This window comes from Arachis ipaensis, chromosome B2, assembly GCF_059453495.1.
Source record: "Arachis ipaensis isolate K30076 ecotype BB chromosome B2, ASM5945349v1, whole genome shotgun sequence".
Lineage (NCBI taxonomy): Eukaryota > Viridiplantae > Streptophyta > Magnoliopsida > Fabales > Fabaceae > Arachis > Arachis ipaensis.
Genome location: NC_142437.1, coordinates 5,327,284 through 5,344,842, shown reverse-complemented (window position 1 = coordinate 5,344,842; position 17,559 = coordinate 5,327,284). Strand labels below are relative to the sequence as shown.

General features: G+C 32.8%; 1 protein-coding gene and 1 pseudogene across 2 annotated transcripts; one reads left to right on the top strand and one right to left on the bottom strand.

Annotated features, from left to right (window-relative positions):
- Positions 1-5,641: 5,641 nt before the first annotated feature.
- On the top strand, positions 5,642-7,723 carry LOC107623921 (AAA-ATPase At2g46620 pseudogene; annotated as a pseudogene). Its single transcript, XR_015905199.1, has one exon. The product of XR_015905199.1 is annotated as an AAA-ATPase At2g46620 pseudogene (transcript).
- A 2,853-nt stretch (positions 7,724-10,576) lies between these two features.
- On the bottom strand, positions 10,577-11,920 carry LOC148572891 (uncharacterized). Its single transcript, XM_088505567.1, has 4 exons — positions 11,747-11,920; positions 11,374-11,557; positions 10,901-11,178; positions 10,577-10,852 (listed from the first exon to the last, which is right to left on the bottom strand). The coding sequence occupies exons 1-4, from the start codon at positions 11,918-11,920 to the stop codon at positions 10,577-10,579; spliced, it is 912 nt and encodes a 303-aa protein (XP_088361693.1).
- Positions 11,921-17,559: the final 5,639 nt, after the last annotated feature.

Sequence of the window (17,559 nt, the reverse complement as noted above, 5' to 3'; positions counted from 1 at the left end):
CAGGTTCGAGTCTCCTATCTTTGATAAAAAAAAAAAAAAAAAACCTGTATGTAAATTTTGAGTAAGTGGGATGTGTGTGTGAATATGTTTTCTATTCTCTAATTTTTATCCCTCTTAGATTATTACTGATCTTAGTATTAGAGTCTCATATATAGATACCCCACTGTTTAGTAGATCCATTTATTGAAAATCCACCGTCATCTTCCTTCGCACTAATCCAGCTTAAAATCCAGTACTTCTCCTTAATATTTAGTATATTGATTAACTGCTGTTAACAAGATAAAATGATTTACTTTTAAAAATTTCTAATTAAGTATTATTCTCTTTTGTTCCTGTTTCTAAGTCTAAGCTCTAGAATAAGTTCATACAATTACTTTCGGCCCCTAAGGCTTGAACGCGAGAGGTGAAGAGACTTTGCCCTACCACCAAAATTAAAAGCGATAATGTTTAATAAAATTAAAGATAATAACAATAGTATATGACCGAATGATGTACTAACACCGATACAAAATACCACACAACACGAGACACACGAATTTAAAATTCTTATAAGTAGAGGTGTATATAAAATAATCAAATTGTAATTAATTAGTTAAAAATTTATAATTATATTTTAGTTAACCAATTTAATAAACTAATTTTAAAATTATATCTATATTATTAAAAAGTGGTTAATTAAAACCAAATTTTAAAAATTAATTTTTAACTGGTTAATCAAAATCAAAGCTAAATTTATACAACTCTTGTGTTTAAATTGGTTAATCGGTGTTTTTTTATTTTTTTTGAAAAATCTAATTTTTTTATGTAAAAATCAATTTTAAAAAATGATTATTTTTTTAAATTGGTTTTTATTTTTATAATTAGTTAAAAATAAGTTTTTAAATTTTTTAACCGGTTAATAACCAATTTTATCATATAAAACTAATTTGGTTAATTAATCAAATTATATTTTTTGCTAACCCAAAAATAGATTTGGTTTTTGGATTAACCAAACCATATACAGCCTTTTTTTTTTTTTACCAAAAATATGAGACTCGAACCCGCAACCTCTTAATTGAGTATGGAGAGTTTATGTCATTTGAGTTATAACTCATTATATACAGCCTTACTTATAAGATAGGAAAACACGATATAATATATATATAATATTTTAGATAAATTATTATGAAATTTTGGTATTTTATTGATATTAATATAAATTAATTTTTAATTATTTTTAATATTTTTTTAATTATATAAAGTATTTAAAATATTTTTGTTTTAATAATTAATAATATATATTATTTTTAAACTCATTTCAAGAATACATATCAAGAATAAAGTTGAACACGCTGACACGCGATAATATTTAGATGTATTTAAGTGTGTCCAGAAATTTTTTTTATTTTTTATTAAAACACGTTAAACACAAAAGATATGCGTATCGAAAGAATATCAATAAATGTTGTATCTAAAATATATTTAACATGCACACATAACAAATTAAAAAAGTGTTCGTGCTTCGTAGACCCAAACATTCACCTTATTACGAATTAAAAGCCAGACAAACCAAATTCATCACCTGTTATTATTGTACGTTAGAATATGCCAAATAAAAGGTATACAAAAATTGCATTAGGTAGTTTGTGTTATCAAACACATTAATAGGACAAAATCATAGGAATTAAGCAGTCCGAAATATTAAACATATAATTAAGGCATGATACATACCTTGCCATTATGTTGAAGTCTTGATCATTGATAATTCTAATCCCATAAACAATTACAAGCAAACAATACTTCTGGTCAGAATGCTTATGTAGAATAAATTTGGGAATCCTTTTCTTGTTCTTTTAACCATTTTTCTTTAAAAAGAAAAAACAAAAATATTTCCTCCATTTTGACCATACCTTTCTTCGTTCTTCTATTCAGGACTAGAGTATTTTACTATTTTCTCAGTTGAAAGATTCTTATGCTTGACTTAAGGTGATATAGAAAAGTATATATTAGCTTACACAACTAACACAAGTAGCAAAGAGTAGCTAACTAGTTATTAGAAAGAAAACCACCAAAGCATATGCTTACAAATAGGAGGATAATATATTTAATAACGAGATTTTTTTTGTGTGAAAAAAAGGCGAATAAAGAGTGAAATTTATAACTAAATCTTTTAAAAATATATATTATATATAATGTCTTTATTTTTTATTTTATAAAAACAATGTTCACTCTTCATTCAAAACCACTATTCGTTAATAGTATTATCCTTTAATAATTAGTTCGGTCAATATAAATATTTGTCCAAAAGTTGGAACAACCGGAAAATATAGTCATTAGAAAAAATGAAACACATACAACACTAGAGTCAAATATAATTTTTTGCCCCAATATATATCCTTGGCTCTTCGCTTATTTCATGGACCAACTAACAAATTAATGAGTCAAACCATATGAAAATGATTCTCCTCCAAATATATATATAAATTAAAGTAAACAAAAAATAAAAAAATACTTTTAGTCTTACACTTAAGATAAAACATTTTGACACTTAATGATTTTAATTTGATAAAATAATCTTTAAATTGAAAAAAAAAAAAGACAAGTGTAGTTTCTTAGATATCAGAAAGTTTGACAAATATTATCAAAGTTTACTCTATATTTTAGGAGATTAATGTATTTTTTATTTTGAACTTTTTTTTATCAAAATTAAAAATTTGTAAGTACCAAATAATAATAATAATAATAATAATAATAATAATAATAATAATAATAATAATAATAATAATAATAATAATAATAATAATAATAGAAGTTGAGCTACGTATATACTAAATCTAGCATAATTTGGATTCTCTAAAATAAAAATTAAAAAAAATTGTAAATTAAATAGTACTATATATAGAGAGAAAGAGAGAAATAAATAAAGTTCAAAGTTATTTGGACCAGGATCTCTTTTATGATGTTCAACTCTCAAAACGAAGAGTATTATGCTCTAGTTTAATTACGCAAAAGAGATTGTAATTTAATTTAGGGAGCAACGTATATCAGAAAGGGAAAATACGAGGAGCCAATGAAATATTTGTATAATGGAGGTTTATGGAGTATTAGAGATATAATTATTAGTGTTACCTGTTATCATGACATGGTATTAGAGCGCTAGATTCGAAAAGTCAAGAGTTCGATCTTTGGTGAACCCCAAAATCAATTTAAACTTTTGGGAAGATGTTTATTATCCCTACTACTCGGATGGTTATTCTAAATAATATGGAATGTTCATTTTGTAATTCAATAGTCCATTGTACACATTGTACAAATAATTCATTGTCTCCCTAGTAGTGGGATCCTATGAGAAAATACACTCTCATTTAATAATAATAATTAAATGAGATTATTATATTTTAAACATATGTATAAGGAGACACATTTAAAAAATACATTTATAAAGACATTTTCATTAAATACAGTTATAAAAAAAATATTTTTATTAGATACATCCGCAAAGACATTTCCATTAAACACATCATAAACAAGAGTTGGTAGAAGTTGGCAAAAATGCTGTTGATAACTAGCGAAATTGTATTGGTAAATATTCATCAACTATTTGATTAGCTTATATTATTGGCCAGCAACATTTGATTAGCTTAATGTCGTAAACTTTGTCAAAAGCAGAAAAACAAATAAATAGAGAATATAGAACAAACAAAAAGTTGGTTGAAAATACAATATAGCCATGAACCGACTCATACGTTGGAATCTGATTTCATCACAAAAACAAATTATAAAAGATGAATTGAATGATCTAATTGAGGTTGAGGATAATCTGAAACGTCATTGATATAAAGATGAAATAAAAAGGGACCAATTAATTGAAAAGTTAGATGATGCATGAGAGCACATGCAAATGGGAAGCATTTAATTTGAGAAATTTTCAAATAAATAATTAAGCAGTGTCCTAAGAGTGATTTATCCCCATATAGTTCGAACTTTCGAATTAAATAATTTTCAAATGGAATTATAATCAATCGCCATTTGGAATATACATATATAAAGTCCATGCATAACTTTACATCATGCATGCCAGTTAATGAGTTAATTATTAGCTAGTTGAGTTGCATCATTGTATAGTAGACACTAAATACTGTTTTGAAGTATTTTTAAATTGCATTTCATACTAATTAATTTTTATTAACTAGTGATTATTTAAATTTATTTTTTAAAAATATAAAATTAATAATTATTAATTACAGTTGTTTAAAGTTGACAGATTAGGAATTGGTTATCTATACTTTTCTTTTAAAAAATTTGGAATTTTATACAAAAATAAAATATTCATTGCAATGGTAATTGGTAAGGCATATATGTATTTTGGAAAAAGATCAAAAAGAAAAACCAAAAAGTACATCAAATAAGAGAACATTATTGAAAAACTATAAATTAAACAAGACATGATAGAATAATTTTCCAAACCTAAATGGATTTAGAAATGATTATTCATAGTGGCATTTCCAAAACCTAAATGGATATAGTATCAGATAATGAGATTGTAGAATAATTTTTTTATTCTGGTCCCTTAATTAATCTTTGCTCATCTAGTACTCTATTAATTGATTGTTGATTACAAAATAATTTTATAGCAAAATCGTAACATTATTAAAGACTTTCTCGTAAGAAAATATTCCAAACTGCATATAATGCTTTTAATTTGTATATTCATTTGTTTAAGGGGGAAAAATAACACGTTCTATGTATAGAAATGAATTCTTCATGTGTAAACGAGCTAGTAATGTTGGCTGTGATGTGTGGAAGGTTTTCAAAGAGGTGACAATGAAATATATGAAAATATTAACATAAGGAAAGTTTACGAAGTCCGTTCAATATAATAGGGAGAATAGATAATAAGGAAATTATTTCTTAATTAGAGAAATAATTGATAACATTGAATCACGATTTGTTTTGACGTTGAATACTAATGTTTTTTAATTTGTTTTTTCAATTAAGTTTACCGTGGACAAAGCAAGGTAATTATTTATTATTATGATCCAATAATTTAATATATATTAGTATTCAGATTTTGAAATATATCCACAAGGCGGAGTTTCTTTCTTCTAATTTATAAAATTACCATCATACTTGATGTTACTTAAATATTAACAACTTTCATGCACTGTAAATATGTTCTTATTTCTTTCCTTTCTTCTGTTAATTCAACTCCAATGTATTTAGTTGTTTAAAAATGCTTCATATACGTTAGAAAATTATCTATTAAATCATTAAATCATCTATTATATATTTGGGTATATTTAATTTATCAATTATGTTAAGTATACATTAGAATTAGCTACTAAAATTAACTATTAATATAAAATATATATTAAAATACAAATTAAAATACATATTAAAAATAAATTAAATTTTATATATGTTTATATACAAATAAATAATATCTGATTTTAATCATTAATTTTAATGTACAAATAGTACTTTTGTTAATTTATACATATTAATTTGAATATTTTTTAATTACATAATAAATTACCAAAATAATTAAATCTATTATAATAAAATAATTAAATATGCAACAGACGAAGCGTTAAATTTATTTATAATAATAAAATAATTTTTATAAAATATTATATATATTTTTATGTGCAGTAACTTTATTGGTAACTAATTATTAATTTTTTATTAATCACATAATAAATGAATATCCCTTAATTTGGCATAGCCAAGCTAAGGAAAGAGTACCTAAAATTTCTTCTTCAAGTTCCCCACTCCCACGTAATTTCTCTTGAATAGAAGGAAACTAAACTAAGCACATTACGTGACTTAATTACTATATAATACACCACTTAACCTTACCCCTATTAATTATATCATCCCAAAATTCCTCAAATGGAAAATTGTATTCAAAGAGGATTATTAGTGTTCACACATACCTTAAACACAAAACATCTTCTTCCATCATCTTTCTCTTCCTCCTCCAAATTCCAAGCCTCATATCCAAACATGTCTCTGAAACTAAACACGCAAAATTAACCAACATTAACAGTAATTAGTGTTATCATTATTCCATTATTACTGTTATCAATCTCATTGCCATGACTATTGTAATGATAATTATCATTCTAATAATCCTGCTATTCCTGATTCGGGTTATGCTATTCAAAACAGGATTAATCCACAGCACAAAGAAATTGCAACAAACGTTACAAGAAATTTTCTACGTTCATCAGTACCTTAAAGTTCCCGAACTTAACGAGAGCATGCAACCGAACCCACTTTACAGAAAAGTCTTTCTCTATTTGCATTCTCTTCCTTCAATTGAAGATTCTGATTTCACGAACCTCGTTACCGGAACCAACCAAAACGATATCGTTTTATGCCTCGACGCAAATCAACTCATAGAGGATCATTTTCTTGGTGCAACTCTCTACTGGTTCAACCAGAAAACCGAACCGAACCGGAATAATGAGAACCGGACCGGTTCGTTTTTGCTCAAGATCAGAAAAAACGATAAGAGGAGAATTCTCGGGGCTTATCTCCGCCACATCCACGACGTCGCCGGCGACATGGAGAGCAACGGGAAACGCGAATTGAGGCTTTTCGTGAACGCCGGAGACGGCGAGGGAGGAGTTAGGTGGAGATCGGTACCGTTCACGCATCCTTCGACGTTCGAAACGATCGCGATGGGGGAAGATCTGAGGAGCAAGGTGAAATCAGATCTGGAATTGTTCCTCCGAGGGAAAAAGTATTACCGGAAGCTCGGCCGAGCTTGGAGGCGGAGCTTCTTGCTGTACGGTCCCTCCGGCACCGGAAAATCGAGCTTCGTCGCTGCTATGGCGAATTTCCTTGGATACGACGTTTACGACGTCGATCTCGAGAATGTTCGCGGTGGCGATTCAGATCTGAAGCTCCTCCTCCTGGAGACGACGCCGAAATCGATCGTCGTCGTGGAAGATCTCGACAAGTTTGTTGTCGCCGCGACGACGGAATCATCGTTGCCGGCGGCGAGCGCCACGGGGATACAGATGCTGAATATAATGGACGGGATTCTTAGCGCGTGTTGTGGAGAAGAGCGCGTGATGGTGTTCACGATGAACAGTAAGGATGGAGTCGACCCGGATCTGCTTCGTCCGGGTCGGGTCGACGTTCACATTCATTTTCCCACGTGCGATTTCTCATCGTTCAAGGAACTCGCGAGTAGCCACTTGGGTGTCAAGGAGCACAAGCTGTTCCCGCGCGTGGAGGAGATTTTGGCGCGTGGGGTGAGTCTTAGCCCGGCCGAGGTCGGCGAGTTAATGATCGCGAACCGTGGGTCACCGAGTCGGGCCATAAAATCAGTAATCGGAGCGCTAAGGCCGGATGGCGGCGATGGGATCGGACGGCGGGAAAGCGCCGATGATGACTGTGATGACGTTGACGGCGGAGATGGGTGCAATGCGGTTAAGGATTTTCGAAAATTGTATGGTTTGTTCAAATTAAGAAATGGGAAAAGATCTCGACCGTCAAATAATACATTGGTCCATGATTAGATGATAGATCATACATCATACGTGTACAAATATTTTTTTGCCGGAAGCATAGGTAAAATATACCTAGTTGCATTGGCATGGTCATTGGTGAAAATTTTATGTATGGATTAAGTTATATAAAGTTTTCATGTAAGTTTAGGTCATAGGGAATTATTTGTTTCATACATACATACATACACAATTATTTGATTGGAAAGGGATTCAATTGTTCATAGAATCATGGTTAAGTTGGATCTTGTTAGTGGTTTTGGGCATATTGGGATGGCTGTACAGTGGGAAAGAATGTAAATGGATTTGGGATAGGAGAATATGCTATATGCTATGAGGAATTATACAACCATATGTCCATATGAATGGCTTTGCTTTACTTGTATCATTATAGATGAAAAGTGAATCCATTGAATCCAAGTGCACTTTAGTTTATAAGAGAATTTACTTTACTTTACAACTTAAGAGTCACAAAATTAAATCTCAAAAGTACTTAGGTTAGATTGAGAAGTTTTAAAAGTAATTTTTTTTAAAATTTTTAATTTATAAAAAGTAGTAGTATTAATGTCATGTATAATTTTTAAAATTAAATTACAATTTTTTAAAAAGTTATTTAGGAGTTTATAGAGAAGTTAAAAAAAAATGATTTCTCTCATAATACTACTACTTTTTATCACATTTTTATAAAATAAGCACTTTTAGAACTAAAAATCCAAACACAAAATAACTTATTTATAAGCTACTTTTAATATAATCATTCATTGTATAAACTATTTTTTTTAAAAATAGTTTAATTAAACTATTTACTCAAATTAGACCTTAATACTCGTAGGCTACTTCTTTTGTTAAAAATGAATTATTCAACACAAAGCTATCACAGAATTAATGTCATGAGTAGTCTGATTATTGTGGGGATTGTTAATAATCGGATTTTTTATTTCATAATAGAAGAAGGTGAAATTTATTTGATTATTAGAAGAAATTGTGTTTTACAGAAATTAGAAGGCGTGTTTTCAGAAATGCATAATACATAAAGGGCGTTTTGTTCTGATAATACGTAAAATGCGTATTGTTTGCAAGGTCGACACGCATCGAATTTCCCTATAAGCCTGTGAATTCAGTGCATTGTTATTCTCTCTCTTCAATTTACATGTCACTTTCCTGGCTTTTTTACTGAAATGCGCATGGAAAAATCTTTAATTCTCAATATACGCACGGTTTGAAACTCCTCCTGAAATAATCATTGCCATATCGCAAGGGTCAATCATGAAATGGTTAGAGGCACCATGTCAAGAATGGTGAGCACGAAATGGAGCATCCTGTCTAACACAGGCCATTTCTTGTGCAGCAACCATGAAATGGGAGACTTCACCTATGACATACACGAAATGGTACATGTCTCGTATGACGCACACGAATGGGCGAGCTCAGGAGAGGCACACACGAAGTGGGCAATTTCGCTTATGGCAGGCACGAAATGTTGACGCGGCAGTGAAGGCAGTGGCAGTTCCCGTACGAGCATGCAGTGGGTAGTTTGGGAAGCAATTTATTGTAGTGTTGTGGCTGAGGCAATATAAAAGAGGGTGAAGGGGAGGGGACCAATTCATAGGGTGGGAAACTGGAGTGAAATAGTGGGGTTTAGTGTGTTGTTGTGTTTAGGGTGGGGAAAATTTATTTTTGTGGTGGAGAAATATTTTTTTAATTCATAAAAATGAGTAAGTGGAATTAATGTAGAAGAAATTCTTAATAGGTTGGATGAATTTCACATTTCTGCGCATTTACATGTGAAGGTGAGTTTTTTTTATTAATTAATAAAAAGTTTTTTATGATTATAACAATTGTTGTAAATTGAATAATTGTGTTTTGATGCTTTTCTATGTCAGCCGGCACGTGTGTTGACTCTGCATGGCACACTAGTTGACGTTTTTACTACGGATGACGCAGATCCAAGTATAGAGATTAGGAGGCAGATGCTTGAACCGTATCTAAGAAGAGCCGGATTCTATTATGCGTCTTTGATAAGGCATTTTGAATACGACAACCCATTGATTAGTGCTCTTGTGGAAAGATGGCGTCCTGAGACCCACACATTCCACCTGCCATGGGGTGAGTGCACTGTTACTCTGGAGGATGTTGCTATGCAGTTGGGGTTACCAATTGACGATGAGCCGGTTAGCGGCACTCTAAGGTCTTAGAGTAAGTTCTACCAGAGAGATATTTGGCAATGGTGTGAAGAACTCCTTGGTGAAGTTCCTGATGGACATGTTGGGATCACGAAGTATAACATAAAATTAAAATGGCTCAGGAGTAGACTCCAACAGATGCCTCTTGGCTCTCCAGAGGACGCCGTCGTACGGTATGCACGTTGTTACATTATGTATTTATTGGGTGGCGTTTTACTTCCTGACAAGGCGAACAACACGGTTCATGTTCGCTATCTTCCTCTCTTGGCCAACTGTGACGCCATTAGTACATATAGTTGGGACAGTGCCGTTCTCTGCTGGTTGTATAGAGGCATGTGCCTAGTGACGGATTATAACGTCGAGGGAATGTCTGGATGTCATACATTGCTGATGTCTTGGATATACTTTAGGCATCCTTTCTGGGCACCGGACGTGATGAGCCCGTACACGTTTCCGTTAGCTACAAGGTAATATATTATATTACATAAGATCCGTTCGGATGACTTATGTTTTATTTCATGTGCATCGGAATTTAACGTTGGTTATGTTCATCATGTTTCTTTATAGGTGGGCGGGTAAAAGAGGAAAGAATGACTACGCTGAGCAACGCTTGCAAAGGCACCGTCTAAAATTGGACACTCTAAGGGTGGATGAGGTAATTATTCTCGTTGTTTTTATAGCATGAATATGTTTTTTCCATGAGGATTCGTTTAACTTTTTTTTGTGACGTTTTGTTTTGGTAGTTTACGTGGATGCCGTACAGGGATGCACGTATTCTGTCGAGAGTGCCTGCAGAGTTTCTTGGAGCTCCATATGGTGATTTCTATACCACAGTCGTCCCACATGCCACCTGTGCTTCTGTTGTCGACCTATATTGACAAACAATGCATTTAGTCAGTGGTAGGTGGACTTGACAATTGCACAGACCGGAAGATTACGAGTCCCCTTCAGCACAGAGTTGATACACTCAGAAAGATTTGTTGTCATGTGATCGTATCGACGACCCTCATCACGGTGTTGGAGCCATTTCGGTGGCTCTAACCCTCTAATATAAGCCATCATTGCCGAGGAGGTTGCGGGATCCTCGGCACTGATTAACTCAAGGTAGTATTGTGCCTGCTCTTGCGTCTTCGAGTATGCGTTAACAAGGTTCCTTTTCGCTTCCTTGCTCTTGAAGTTTGTTGCAAAGTTGGACGCAATGTGTCAGACACAATAAACATTATGTTCCCATCCACAACCATCTCGCTCAAGCGCAGCCTTTATAGCTGCATGCCTGTCAGAAATAGGTAGAACACCCGGTTGTGTGGCCACATGCCTCCTTAAGTTGGTCAAAAAGAAGTACCACGCATCTGTGTTCTCCCTTTCAACAAGCGCGAAACCTACGGGAAGTATATTGTTGTTTCCATCCTGTGCTATCCCCATCAACAAGGTTATCGTGTACTTACCATACAAGTGTGTTCTGTCAACCGAGACAAGTGGCTTGCAATGCTTGAATGCTTCGACACACGATGGGAATGACTAGAATACTTGATGAAACATGACACTACCGCGGTCGAAGGTGTTGCCGACGTAGTATGGTCGGGTTTGAAGGTCGACAATTGTCTCTGTGACAAAAGTGGAAATTTATCAATACAGAATAACAAACTTAAAACAAGTGTGGAATCCGACATAAGTCTTGCATATGGTCTAACATGGAATGAAAGTTTGCAAAGCATTGAAATATCTCTGCAACTGGTTATATGAATCATCCCAGTCCCCGTATATTCTGGCTATTGCCTTCTGCTTCATTAGCCAAACCTTCTTGTAAGATATCTTGTATCCGTACGCCGACTCCACAAAACCCTGCAATACCTTTACGCAAATTGTCGCGTCTGCCTAAACCATAGGGAATATGTGCTAGTATATCACATTGGAATCAAGTTGAGCATGATCTTGCAACGTCGCAGACGCCAAACAACCATGAGGCCCTTGGTATTTTCGAACTTCCCAAAATTTTGAAGCCCTCATCTTCGCAACCCTTACTATCCAGCAACATTGGTCACCAAAAAGTTTGCATCGACATACATATCGAGTATGATCTGACTCTATCACTTTGAATTCTGCACTTCTACGAATGTTGTAGTTCTTAACAGCAAGCATAGCTGCTTCTTTATTCAGGAATTTCAAACCAAGCTCTAGCTCCGTTTCACTGGTCAAAGAATAGTTGCTCGGTATGTCCTCCGCGGTAGTCGACTTCATTGGACCAAGACTCAGGTGCAGATAGTGGTCGGGGGTGCTCTTAGAAACACCTCATACCCCCATCACATTTATCGGTTCGGCCCGAGTTGGGATAACCCGATCGCCTTCAAGCGGTTGGGTTTCTGGAACAACTTCTGCTTCCTCTCCACTATCATCCTCAATCTCGTCTTCCTCAGACGAGTCGGCCAACCCCTCGGCTATTCCTTCCGGATATACAACATGGACATTGGGGGAGGGACGTCGATCAAGATTTTCTGCATTCTGGAAGGGTGCCACAAAGGCGTTAAAAGAAGGACTACGAGCCCTACCAATCTTTGAAAACGGAATGGCTTCACCAGCACCGGAATTTCGTATTTTCTCCACGTTATTCGAACTAGATGAGCTACCCCCCACATCTTGGAGCTTCACACAAAGTTCCATAGAATAAATACTTCCAATGCTGAGATGATACGAAAACATCATCGACACGTGCTGGTCAGATTTAATATGCATTTTCTGATATGCAAACGAACTAGCTATCACAACTGGCATCCTGTAAATCAGGGTACTGATCACCTTTTTTCCAGCAAACCCAGTGTTCATCAAAATCAGATTTTTAAGCTGTTGCAGAGATGATTGTGGGGAAATCATTATCCAAAGTGGGTCATCACACATAAATGTGACCCCTTCGGCTGTATACAAAATTTCTCCGTTGGGGTATATAACCACATAAATGTATTCAGATGCCATCACAACAGCAAAAATTGGTGAAACCAACTTCAGCGGAAATGGAACTCACAGAGAGGAAAGGAGGGTAGAAGAAGTGAGAATTGGAATTGTGGAATCAATTCTTCAGGAGAAGGGTTTTTATAGCCTAGGCGTGGTTCCAATTCGTGTGTGGTACATACTGATTGCTCTCATTTCATGTGCGATACAATTGATATGGGGTGTTTATATCGTGGGAGCCCAACTTGAAATGCTACCCAACTCACCTCTGCCGTGTCCCCAATTCGTGTCTGCCATCCCTGATTTCCTCTTTCCATTTTGCTGCTGCGACGCCTGAAATGGGATCTCCATTTCGGGCCTGCTCTAACTGACATCGTACTCCCATTTCCTGGGCAACTTGCCTGAAATGGTATTGAAACCCATTTTGTGGCCGCCATGCAAGAAATGGCTATGCACATTTTGAAAAAGATTTTCACATATGTGCATTCTAGGAATTAAAGATTTTTCCCTACACATTCCAATAAAAAAGCCTCATTTTCCTCATTCACAGTTCTACACTTTCAGTTTTCCTTTCCTTTTACTCTCCAAACTCAAACAATTGCATGCTTTTGTTCTATTGTATTTGTTCCATAGCTTCTGCACTAGGCTTCGATATTCATTAGCCAAGTTTTTTTTTTCTCCAAAAATTAACAAGTAAATTATTTTAATAATAATAATATAACTAGTAGATTAATTATGTGTTTATTTTTAGTTTGAAATACAAATAATATAATAATAATATTTATAGTTATTATATAAATTAAATAGTATTTATTAGTAGTTAGAAAAAAATAATAATACATAGATTATATGTTTATTATATGTTTAGATGAATGATGATGATGTTAATTAGTGATTAGTATTAAATATATTTTAAATTTAAATATATTTTTTAATTTAAGTAATTTAAATCTGAAAATAAATATAATTGTGAAATTAATTTATATTAAAAAAATTCATATTTAAATATATATTTAAATATATTTCAATTTTAATTATATATTTAAATATATTTCAAATTTAAATATATATTTAAATCTGACTTTAAATTTACTTTGGTTATAATTATAAATTTAAATTTAAATTTAAATATATTTTGAATTTAAATATATATTTTGAATTTAAATATATATTTAAATTTTACTTTAAATATATTTCGATTTTAGTTAAATATTAAACTTGAATTTGAATAAAATTTAAATATATAAAATACATATTTATAATTTAAAATTAAATATCGAATTTGAATATATATTTAAATTTGACTTTAATTATATTTTGGTTTTAGGTATATATTTAAATTTGAATTTAAATATATTTAAATTATTTGAATTTTGATATAAATGAAACATTTTTCGAATTTAACTATATATCTAAGTTTGAATTTAAATATGTAAACTCCGTTAAATTAGTAAATAATTAGTTAATAAATTAGTTTTTAATAAAGAAGATTATAAATATAAATATTATATTAAATTAGGATAGAGCTCATCGAAACAAGAATTTTGACACTAATTTCGAAAAAAATGGTCTAAGATTGAACTAAACGGACCGAACCGATTGAACCAGATTCAAACCGATCCCGTAGGCCCAATCGGCCCAGCACATTTAAAGAGGCACGGTTCCTTTCTTTCTCCATTTCAGCAAAAACGCTGAAAACCATCAAACAGGGGAGAAGAAGGAAGAAACCCCCAACGTTTATGGTAAATTTCAAAATGCCATAATTCCTCCATCTGAGCTCCGATCGTCGCACCGTTTGCGGCCACGTGATCATTGCATCGAGATCTATATTTTTACCAGAACAATTTTATAGGTAACCCGCTTATTCACTCTTAGCCTCTTCTTCACCAATTTTCATTAAATTAAGTGGAGGTATTGAATTTCTTTACTCTTTGATGTTTTAGGATCCAATTAGTTTGAGAAAAACGTTCACTCTTGTTTATACAAAGCTTGGGTAAGGTGAAGATATCATAATTATATTTTAATTTCACTAAATTTGAGCTTTGGGTATTAAATTGGATATATATGTGTTATGAATGTGTATTAGGTTGTGAATAAATAATTGGAGCTTGAAATTGTGGACGTTGAAATTTTGGTGGAGGCCGGGCATTAGTATTTTGATTGAGCTTTGGGGCTGTATTCGTGTTGGGTGAATTGCTTTGGTCGCTATGTGGGAATCGGCCAAGGTATGGTTTAGGTTTCTTGCATTTAATATATAATATTCTATGAAAATTTAGGCTAGATGATCGTAGGATAGGTTGAAATGCATGTGTATATATTTATTGTTAGTAACTTGTGAGAAAACATGTTTGGCTTAGTGCTGATTGATTAATTGATGATTTGGAGAAATATGGATTTGAGGTATGTTTATGATGATGGTTGTTGGGATGATAAGGAAGGCTATATTGTGTTATAGGTCTAGGACTTGTAAACTATGATTTTTGGTTGATTTTGGTTGATGAAGTTGAATATCGTAAGTGCATTATTGTTAATTTGAGGTAGGCTTATTGTGCTGATTGTTAAAATGATGAGAAAGGGGTATATTGTATTGGAGAATGCAGGTTTGGTGGTGAAAGGAAGGGAGTTTTTGAATGAAAATTGAGGTTTGGAAATTTTTGCAAAAGTTGGTTTTTGGCCAAATTTCGGCAAGGCATAACTTGACTTCTGAATCCTCAATTTGTTTCCAACTTGTTTTAAAGTGAAAATTAGGTTCATGAAGTTTATGCCATTCGAAGAATGGGTGAGAAATATTTTAAATCGAAGAAGTTATGGGTGTTAAAAGATTATACCTAAAAATTGGTTTTTTTTTTCACAATTCTGCAGCTTTGCTACTGAATCTGTTTCTTTAAAGAATGTATGTCCATGCGTATGCGTGGCATGGAATTTTGGCGATGCGTACGCGACTGGTCCTATGCATACGCGTGACATGAAGTTTTCACCTACGCGTACGCATGAGACACGCGCACGCGTGACCCCTGTTCCAGCAAACATGATTTTTGAGTTTTAAATTCTATTTCAAACTTCTAAATCTCTATTTTCATTCCTTTGGTCATAAGTAGTAGTATTAAACCTGATAATCAGATAAAGTTAGGAAATGGGGATAACTTGGAGACGAAGTAAAGCTAAAAAGTGATGAATTGATTATGAAATGTTACAGATGATCATGTATGATACATGGCTTGATTAACTAAATGATCTGAGATACGAGATTCCCTGGGTAAAGTACCGTGGCTTGCCACTACGTGTACCAGGTCGAAAACTTGATACTCTGTTGACCCTATGACGTAAGGGTGACTGGACACTTCTAAATTCTCGGGAATGTTAACCCCCATTGAGCAATATTGATTATTTGAGAAAAAGTTATGCATAGACTCTTGGGGATGCACGTCGGGGGACATTCCAATGGTTTACCAAACTGGACTTGTCGGGTTGGCTCGATAACCGACAGATGAGACTCATCAGCCATAGGACAGACATGCATCATGTGCATACTACTTGAATTACTTATTTGTGCATTAACTAGGTGTGTCTAAGTGTATTTGCTATGTTAAGTGTATATTTGCTATCTGCAGTATTTGTAACCTTCTTGTATTTGTCTTTATCTGCTTATTTGTCTGTGATATGTTATCGGAGATGGAGGTATGGAGGAAATGCAGTGGGACTTAGGTTTAAGATTAAGTAAAGTTAGGCCTATATACTCTTAGAAAACTACCTTTTATGGCTTCTGTTTAATACTTTAAGCTTTATAATCTGAATATCGACGTTCTAGGATTGCCTCTGGCATTCCTAGGACCTTATATCTTATATGTGTGGCACCTTTAGCATACTGAGAACCTCTGGTTCTCACCCCATACTATGTTGTTGTTTTTCAGATGCAGGTCGAGAGGCACCTTCTTAGGCGTCTGAGCTCCTAAAGCGAAGTAGTTATCGGGTTATTTTTTGGATGGTATAGTTATGTATGTATATGTACTTAGTTTTCTCTCCGCATAACTTGTTCCTTTCAATCCTCTCAGAGGTTTATAGAGAGATAGGATTTTGTTTATGTACATTTGGGTTTTGGACATATATATATATATATATATATATTCTCCGGTCAGTCTTGACTTCGCGAGCTGAGTTAGGAGCTTGATATTTTGTATCTATGGCCCTCTACTCCTACTTTTGTTATCTTATGCTTTATAGTTATAGTTTTCTTAGCACGTAAGTTAACTCATTAATTGAGCGTTGCGCTTTTATTTTCGTGGTTTTTATTTCAGCTATTCTTCAAGACTCCTAGTATATTATAATTCTTTCTGCTAATATATGTACACGTTTCATTTTAGAAGTCGTAATACCACACCACCTCTGTTTTACAACTTAAGCGTAAAGCTCAGTGTGGTAGGGTGTTACAAAATATATATTTAAAACTGAAAATATTTTTAATTGTTAATTTAATATATATTTAAATGTGAATTTAAATATATATTTAAGTTTGATTTCAAACGTTTTTTAATTTAAATATATTTTAAACATATTAAATATAATAAATTTAGATAAAATATAAATATTTAAATTTGAATTTAATTTAAATATCAATATTTAAATTCAGATTTAATAAAGATTATATAATATGCTTTTTTTAAAAAAAATAAACGAAGAATATAGTTCGTGACATTATGTGTCCTGAAGATCACATTGTTGAATATCTTGATCCTCCATCATATATAATTATTTTTTAGTTTTGTTCATTTATTATTATTGTTGTTGTTACTCATTATATTTTTCAATTTACTTTAGAATTCAAGAGATTTGGATAAAGATATCTCCACCAAAATGTGTATGATCCCCGAATTAAAATCGAGTTATGAGATAGTGTATTTTATCACATATCTCAGATACTTAAAAAATTTACTTTA

Coding starts and splice junctions, on each gene's coding strand:
- LOC148572891 (XM_088505567.1), bottom strand. CDS start 11,920: ATGAAGTCGACTACCGCGGAGGACATACCGAGCAACTATTCTTTGACC. Junction 11,179..11,373: donor TTTGCAAACTTTCATTCCAT/GTTAGACCATAT, acceptor CGTGTGTCGAAG/CATTCAAGCATTGCAAGCCA. Junction 10,853..10,900: donor GTTGTGGATGGGAACATAAT/GTTTATTGTGTC, acceptor ACAAACTTCAAG/AGCAAGGAAGCGAAAAGGAA.